We start from the raw sequence: 9,198 nt of genomic DNA, 5'->3' as shown, positions 1-9,198 counted from the left end.
CCAAGCTCAAACTTAAATTAATTTTGCTATACTCCTTCTAAAATCATTCAACCCCTCTTTGAAACTTATCTTTCAATCTATCTGGGTTCTTCAATTTTGTTCAATATTTATAAACTCCCCTGAATTTTATTATCTGGGTAGGGGTAAATCTAATAGGATCCACTCCACTAAACTCTTTCTCATTGTACTATGTTTACTTTCCCGACCAATAAAAAAGGACACCTACTAGGTTATGAAGAACAATGCAAATCTTCACATGACCTCTTTTGCATAAAGGGAAGAGGCAATCTACACACACCTAGTCAACAAACCACAACAAAGAAATTCTAATACAACATCTACTTTTGATTGTCACGATTGTGTGGAGTTGTAGACAATCTACGCCACATTTTGAAGTCGAATTCCTGCGCAACTGTGCAATATGATGCGAGTGACCTACAAAGTATCGGTAATCTGATAAAGAACTTGACTGGAAATGACGAGACCGGAGAAAAAGAGTGAGTCTACCTTCAGACGGGTCATTTTAGTCTGAAATAATAAGACGGGGTTTTGTGACCATTTAATAGTCAAATGTGATTACTTCTAGAGAACAAGTTACCATAAACTGTAACACTGCCGGACCATTGTGATTACATTTTACATAAAATGGCAACAAACTCCCGTCTTATTATTTCAGGCCAAAATGGTCCGTATGAAACAAAAGAATTTGTGGGAGAAAAAATTCTGTTTGAGGTAATGCGGCAAATAGAGCAAGTAGATCACAAAACAGAACAAAGAGTACATAGAGTACAACAGACCTGCCAAGCAGACTAAATATCAACACAAACAAATATTGCTGCTACCCTAACAACACGGATTTAACATTCATTGTTATTTGACTAAAAAATATATTTACAAAGCTCTACTTATTCATTTATATTAGTGTGGTTCGATGAACATCTCTGCTGAATTAGTTTGTTAAAAAGAAGCTAAAACAGAGACATTTTCTGCACAAGTTTTGGTTCTCACTTTGTATGTACATGAGTGACATCGACTCATGAAGAACTAAGGCAAGCGTGGTAAACCGTCTTTATTGAGGTCTATCCCTTTCGACCAGAAATCCGCCATACATATCCCATGTCTAAGCTCGTGATGTCGTCTCTTTTCTCCTCTTTTTATAATCGCGGAGCGTCTTCTCTCGATCTCTAGGAGATGCAGATATAACCCACTTACTGAACTCGAGTTCTGTCATGCCCATCCACTGGGCAACTAGACTAAACTGCCTCTTTTTATTCTCTCTAGACATAGGCTTTGTTTCTGCCACATCATTCAACAGCTTGGCTTCAGTAAGTGGATAGTTATGCAGCTCCTTCGTATCACCATTTGAGGCTGCTTTTTCAGCCATGATAACAGTTTTCTCGGGACCAAAGTTGACAATGTCTTCAAACCGATGTGAATATAGAATACCTGCATAAGATCAACTTTTTAGACTGTTGGCTGATGATAGAAAGTTCGTATACTTTTAAATGACGTTTTTGACATATCAAGCAAGGTGGAATAAAGATCAGTTTGAGAAAGCAACTACCAACCATGTTGGACTATACACGTGTTTCCATTGAAAGTGTATGATGACTGTATTTTTCAAATGCCGTAAAACCTTTCATTGTTTCAAATGCATGATGACTGTATTTTTCATAGGCATGAAGTTATCTTTTCTTTTTTGATAAAAAGGTTGGTATGCCTAATATCTCATGTTGGAAAAACAAATTGGAGGGTTTGGAGATAGAGGATACAGATACAAACCTAGTTCTTTAAGTAGTGGCTTATTAACAGCAGTACTCAGTGAACTGGATGGCTCTGTAACATTAGACTCCGAAAAAGACGACTTGGTTGCCTCCTTTGATTGAACAAGATGCACCCCTATATTATTTACATTCTGCTTTTCACCTCCCACGGGTTCAGGTGCATGTTTGTCGTGCAATCCAATGATGTCACTGGTGAATAGCTTGTCTGACAGATCACGAAACAAATTACATATTCCAAAGAGCTCGCCCTGAAACTGTTTGTGGTCCTGTAACAATAATTAGGGGTGTTAATTCGCGGTTCGGTTCACCGAACCTATAATTTAATTCGGTTCGCACACGGTTCGGCAAAACTCCGAACCTAAACCGCACCGTTAGAAACGGTTATAAACGGTTCGGTTAACCACTTTAAACGGTTATTAGCGGTTCGGTTACCGGTTAACCGACAATCGTTCTATATTATTTTTTTTTCATTTTTCGTTAATTTTTTCTAATAGTTTAATTAAATTTTCGTTATATATTATACCCAACAATAAAGTTAATAAGCTAAACTTTAGCATTAATCAATTTAAGAAATTTTAAATTTGGATACACTAAAAAAATTAAACGAACGAACAATTTTTTATATAATATTTTAATTTTTTGCTTACTTTTTTGTGAACGGTTCGGTTCGCGGTTAACCGGTTATCTAAAATTGCGAACCTTAACCGAACCTTGTCCATAATAAAGTTAACGGTTCGGTTCAAATAACCGCTTTGTCGAAACGGTTCGGTTAATCGAACCTTAAAAATGGACGGTTTTTCGGTTTTACGGTTCGGTTATTGCGGTTCGGTTTATTCTGAACACCCTAACAATAATAGCAATAATAAGGAAAAACACAACTAAAAAAAAGGAAGAACAAGATAAAAATGATTTTGGCTGACCACTGTAAATTATTGTTTAAAACCCGTCAAGGTGAGGTAAAGCAAAGAGGAAAGGGAAAACACAATAAATTTCTATTCAAAGCTGATCCTGAAGAGCAAATATAAGAGAACTTTCAGTGTGCGAAAAAGACAAAAGAGATTTTACACACCTGGACACCTTCAAAATATCGCTTTTCCAATTTTCCAGAAACTGCGATGTTTGATAACTGCTGTTTGTAAACTTGGCGGGTATATACAAGCTCCTCAAGAGACCCAGCTGCAATAAGGCGAAAAACAACGACGTGCCTTTTCTGGCCCAAACGAAATGACCTATCTTGGGCCTGCAAATCATGTGAAGGATTCCAGCTTGGATCAAATATCACAACCCGATTGGCACTAACTAGATTTAGTCCAAGGCCCCCAGCTCGAGTAGAAATTAGGAACACCTGCACAGTAAATTAGTAGGGTAAATTCTTCAAAATGGTGAATCTGCTCCTTCAGGTCAGTAATTTCAATACATATAAATTACCTGCATGCTTGGGCTTGAGTTGAAATCATTAACAAGAGATTGGCGCACTCCAGTGGGTGTCGACCCATCAAGTCTTGTATAGAAATATCCCTTCCGCATCATAAACTTCTCCAGGATGTCTAACATCCTGACAAAATGAATCAGCATAAGAAACATGGTATCACATCATCAAATGCTGCATTTTGGCACGATTCCACATCAAGATACCCCAATGAGCTTCATTACTGCCGATAAAAAAATGCTGGGAAGAAAAGCACATGAGCTTGAGGTGCTATTTAAGTTCTCTTTTTGTTTTTGCTTTATGACATGACTTCAGATCAAGCCATCCATCTTCCCCCTCATTGTTGTCCTCTAAATCATTCCAGGTCTAGTTTGACTTGGGATCCCTACAACAATCTGGATGTTGGGAGAAGAGTGAAGACTACTTCTTTAAGTTGTTTATTTTATTTTCTTTAATTCTTCTATGGGGTTTTAAAGTGAAATTCTTTTCTTACGAGAGTTTCCGTTTGGTGCCCTTTCATTTATGTTTGCTTCCTTGTAATTTGAAAATCGTTGATTTTCTTTTACTGTTTTCATCCGCAAGGATGGTATAGGTTGATTTTCGATCAACCTAGTTTCTTTAACTTATCAGGGAAAAAAAAAATGCCCCCAAAAGCTATTACCGGTACATATTCAATCTTTTCACATATTTTCAAAACTATTTCATGTCTGCTAATAATCTTCCTTTTCAGCCAAGCAAGCGGGAGAAAACAAAAGCTAGGCTTTAAACATCCTGAACGTATTGATATATAGATTTACCTAATAAATCTCAATGTAGTGACTGGTGTAATGATCTTTCTAGAAAGGAAAAAAAAGAGCATGCAGGTTGTAAAGTAAAATATGTCAAATTGTTTTGCGAAAACGAAAGTTTTAAACCAAAGACGTAGCAAAATAACAACCCTGATCTCCATGAAAATACAAGTTATGGAGCTCACCTTACAGAGTGACTGAAGAGGAGAACTTTATCACCATGTGAAATCCAAGATGTCATTAATCTCTCTAGAGCTTTCATTTTTCCACAATGCTTCACGTCACTGAGACCCATAAAGCTTTCATTTTGAGTCTTCCCTCCCACCAAATCAATATCAGGACCAAAAACATTCTCAGCCAACTCAGCATCTTTCTTTTGCTTATCTTCATCATCTTTTGGGTTTGGCTTGATAAGCTCCACATGATTGCTAATCTGTCATATAATGCAAAGAATTATTACTATACCCTTGATCACCTTTGGGATCACACAAGGACAACAATCATTCAATTCTCAAAAATAGCATTAAGAATGACTGGTAATACTAAAACTTCAGCATGACAAAATTGACAATACCTACAGTTTAAAAACAGCTCATAATGCACTGCAGACACTGAGGCAAACTCCACTCAATAGCACAGAAATACTTAGATAAAGCAAAATGGCTCCATAGTTTTTGGTCATAGCACCCAATTTGAAACACAAATATCTCACCAAACGAAAAAAAAAGCTATCTCTCAACATCCCCGCGTTGTTTTGACGAACTTCTTAGAAACTAAATTGAAAACATTTACAATAACGACTGGAGAATCCCTGTGTTACCCCGACTCTTCGACATGGTGTTGACACGCAGAGTTTCGGATACGGCTTTGTGCGATTTTTTCAATCTTTGGTCTAAAGTGAAGTGTCGAAACTTCGTGTCGGACGCGCGTCACGACAGCTAAATGAAGTGTCAGAGGAACATAGGAGAATCCTACTCCTGAATCTCAACTAATTTCATTCTCCTTTTTCCCTATTAATTGATAAAATATGTTTGAGCCAAACCCACACTGAAACAAAGGATTGTGAATTAATCCTATCAATTTTCTTTAAAATACTTTGATAATGCAGAGCCAAATAATATCAAGTGACTATCGCTTTAACAAACACACTTCCCTAAAATATTGTTGAAACTATTCCACTGTCGACCATTATTTTACAACTTATTTCTGTATCAAATAAGCCATCCTCTCCCTCCTAAGAAATAGAAATCAATCCACAAAAGGGAATATCTTGCAAAGCTTCGCCATCAAACCCCCAGACTATTATCAGAACCAACCTTCATTTTTTATTCCGAAATCATTTTTAAGGAAATATAGTAGTACATTAATACTGAAAAGACGCACTCTAGTGGAAATCAGTTATGAACAAAATGGATTGTCTGTCTTTATTCAGTGTTATGGGATGTTTATTTTTGTGATTCTAGTCCAGCAATAATGGAGAACCTTCAACCCCAAACCCCAAAGAAAAGATAATCAAGCATACTTTGACAGAAACTTCTTTTCTCATAAATCTCAAACCGGTACCCCCAAATGCATCAGGAATTTCAAAGAAATTAATTCTAAAAATATGTAGACGGAGCTCATCTTATCTTCAACAAACGCAGCTCATGCATCTGCCTAATCACGTTTCTCAATTAATCCTTGGATCGTCACACTGACACATCCACAAATAGCATACACATGACATATCTACCACATACTTCTTTGAATTAGAAATTTCACAGCCCAACAAACAATGTCATATAACTAATTGTCGTTAGGAAGAACCGATGCTTCAATCTATGTTGAATCCAAATGGCCCTCTTCCACTTCAACCAACCTCCTTTAATTTGATGAGTCACATATATATCCAATTTCTATCTCAAATAATAGGTCTAAGTGCTGTAGAAAAATGAAAACCTTGAACAATCTTCCTATGCTAAATTTATCTAAGTTATATTTCCCTTCCTCTTTTTCCATATTTCCAATGGAGCCAGAGACTCATTACTCTTTGGTTATGGATTATAATGGAATAAATCAAAATGGCTCACTAAAGTGGATGTGCTTCTTTCTTTTGTGAAGTAGCAGTCCTTCAATGCAGTTCTCGACGCAATTTTCTTCTTGGGTCATTCGGAAACAGCCTCTTTGTGTTGCTAACACAAGGGTAAGGCTGCGTACATCCGACCCCCCCTTACCTCTCAATTTGCGAGAGCCATTGAGGCACTGGGGTAATGTTGTTGTTGTATATTTCCCTTCCTCTCTTCCTTCATTTACGTTACATATACACTCCAAATATTTGGGTTTACTTGGTAAAAACAAAATATTCAATTCAAGATGGAAGCAAAAGAAATAATCAATGGAAAAGAGAGGCAAATTATAGTTTTCTTCTTTAAATTGTCCCCACTATTTGATAATGATCTCATTGTTTTACAGTTACTGAAACTTTCATGTTTAACTACACATTGCTTGGTTATCGGCTAGAAAATTATCATTTTTAGATTCTACAACATCACTCCTCGGGTAAGGAGCATCTGGAGGAACAGGCTATCAGGTACCATCCAACTGCTGTAATGAGCCTGCTCAACCGGAAGGAGAAAAAAAGAGAATAAAGATTACGTGTAGAATGTTTGGGACTACACAAGACTCTGTTGTGTTACTCGTAACAGTAGATCATCTGATCCGGATGGTCAAGGGGAGAGAGAACAACAGTGCATTAAAACATCCCATGCAGATAAAAATTCAGAAACAAACCTGCTGAAGCTTAAGAATACATGGAAAAATAAGGCAACCAGGGCACCAATCGCAACCCTCTGGATTATCTCTGTGCAAATATCTCCATATGACACCGTCTGGAACTGTTCTATTATGACATTCCCCTTGGCTAAGTGGACTACCGCATGAGCATGGAAGATCTTTATTTATGAGGCACCGAATTTCTGGTTGCTGCAACATTCTCTGATAGGCCCGTTTCTGCGGTTCACTCATTTCACAAAAGACAATGTTATCTTCCTTTCCCAACATAAGATTTCCAACAGTCTCCTCCTTTGTCCTCCTCAACAAATATTTGCTGAGAAGTGTTGTGAGGTGCTTTTTGCGCTCTTCAGCAACTTGGATGAACAGTTCAGGAGCACTAGACCTTTGGCCAAGCTTAAGAGGTTCGTCATAGAAGTCACGAAAATGTTCTCGTGATCCCAAAGATCCTGGCGCAACCCAATCAAACAAATTAAAGAGCTCCATTATTTTATTCTGCATTACAGTCCCCGTTAGACCATATCTTCTTTTAGTTTTAAAACCAAGGCATGCAATGTATAACTTTGACCTCTCATTCTTCAGCCGATGTGCTTCATCAACAATGACAATATCCCACATAACCTCTGAAACTGTAGTCCCATATATTCTAAATGTATCAAAACTTGTTATCATTACCTCTAGTTCCTGCCCCTCTACTTTATTAAGAATCAAGTCACGATTTGGTCCATGGTATATAGAAACACGAAAAGTAGACCAGTTAGAGAATTCATCCTCCCAGTTCTGCAGAACTGATGCGGGGCCTATAATGAGAACAGGACCCTGCTGATTTCTCTTCACAGTAGCAGGGTTAGCAGATTCTGTATCCTTCGCAAAAACAGCAGCTAAGAAGGCTATAGTTTGTATTGTCTTCCCTAATCCCCTACATAAACGCATAACTGAATCAAGAAAGAAACAAGTATTTCTAAAGTCTATATCATTTCTTGATGCCAGGGAAGAGTAATCTCAGAAGAAATGCAATTTTTGCAGGATTCAGCCATGTAGGTCATAGTACAAACTTACCGGCCAATAATCCAGAATTAAAAATAATTTTGCGACATGGAAGCATTGCTATAATGCTCATATTAGTTACTTATCGAAAATCAGAAAACATGTGCCAAGCAATCCATTGCAGGGAGGACCTTGCATTATTCCCAATTAATTAGGACTAAAGAGGAAAAAAACGTTGTAAGTATACAGCAAATAATATAACTTGAAAAATGGTGAACCTAGAGTCGTCTCTACTCCATGATTAGTCTTGTATTGTCAATGTTAGCTTGGCTACTAAGTTAGGGATGAATCCATCAAGAACAAGACCCTCATTATGTTCCTCCTAAACAAGCTCAGCAGAAACTATACTTTTCATAATACTAAACTTGTTAAGAAACTTGAACAATTGAAGTCAATTGATTGCTCCTTGAAATAGAAAAAGGCAGAAGTCTGATTAATTTCAGTGAAAAGAAAGAAGAATTTCATAATCAACAAGTGGTTGGCGTTGATTATTGGTGTACTCACATGTCGTCTCCAAGAATGCCTCCATGATTATTCTTGTACAATTGGTATAGAAATTTAACTCCTTCCCGTTGGTGCTGGAGAAGCCTACAATTAATAGAAGCAGGGACCTGTACAACATTGCAAGATAAGAAACCGTGCAATTTCAGAACAACATTGCAAGATAAGAAACCATAAAATGAGGCGATTACGAATTAGGTTAATAATGAAAAAATGAAAACCTGAACAAGCGGAAGGACACCGGGAGAGGACAAGAGAAGGGGCTGAAAAGGGCCAGTTTCGCCGAAACTAAAAACATCCAAATTGGGTCTACCAAACCCTCTATAGTCTTCATTATCTTCCTTTACCTTTTCCTTTTCCTTTTCCTTTTCCTTGGTGATGGGTGGTTGTTTATCGGAAAGTTTGGTCTGTTGAGAAAGAGAGTGATCGAGACGTAGGAGTTGCTGAGAAATGGAAGTTTTGGGGGGAATTCTTCTGGGGTGAATTGGATTAGGGTTGAACTGGGAAATTGTAGAAGAAGAAGAAGAAGAAGAGGAGGTGGTAGAAGTGGTGGTGCATGGTTTAAGGGTGTCTTTGAAAGCCTTGAACGACATCGACACTGCAGAACAAGACAACAAAAAAGTTTTCAGTTTTCACCGTCTTCGCCCAACTGATTCTAAGACCATCCGCATCCATCATCATATATTTTCCATCATTTTACTCTTTTTCATCATTTCTCTATCCTAATCACATATCCACCTCACCTTTTCTACCATCACCAAATTTTACTCATTTTTCCCCACATCAATTAACCATCAATTTTTCTCTTTCTTACTTTATCCTACCCCATACATTTTTTATTTAACAAAAACTTAACATTAACTTTATTTTTATAATTGTG

General features: G+C 37.3%; 1 protein-coding gene across 1 annotated transcript; it reads right to left on the bottom strand.

Moving 5' to 3' along the window:
- Positions 1–736: 736 nt before the first annotated feature.
- LOC141586643 (switch 2-like) lies at positions 737–8,971 on the bottom strand. The gene is made up of 8 exons (XM_074407940.1): positions 8,540–8,971; positions 8,322–8,428; positions 6,771–7,689; positions 4,187–4,434; positions 3,213–3,339; positions 2,854–3,129; positions 1,783–2,050; positions 737–1,446 (listed from the first exon to the last, which is right to left on the bottom strand). Exons 1-8 carry the CDS (start codon positions 8,909–8,911, stop codon positions 1,121–1,123), a joined length of 2,643 nt encoding a protein of 880 aa, XP_074264041.1. The 5' UTR covers positions 8,912–8,971; the 3' UTR covers positions 737–1,120.
- Between the last annotated feature and the right edge of the window lie 227 nt (positions 8,972–9,198).

The sequence above is a fragment of the Silene latifolia genome, chromosome 6 (assembly GCF_048544455.1).
Source record: "Silene latifolia isolate original U9 population chromosome 6, ASM4854445v1, whole genome shotgun sequence".
Taxonomy (NCBI): Eukaryota; Viridiplantae; Streptophyta; class Magnoliopsida; order Caryophyllales; family Caryophyllaceae; genus Silene; species Silene latifolia.
This window is presented reverse-complemented; position numbering and strand designations above follow the sequence as displayed.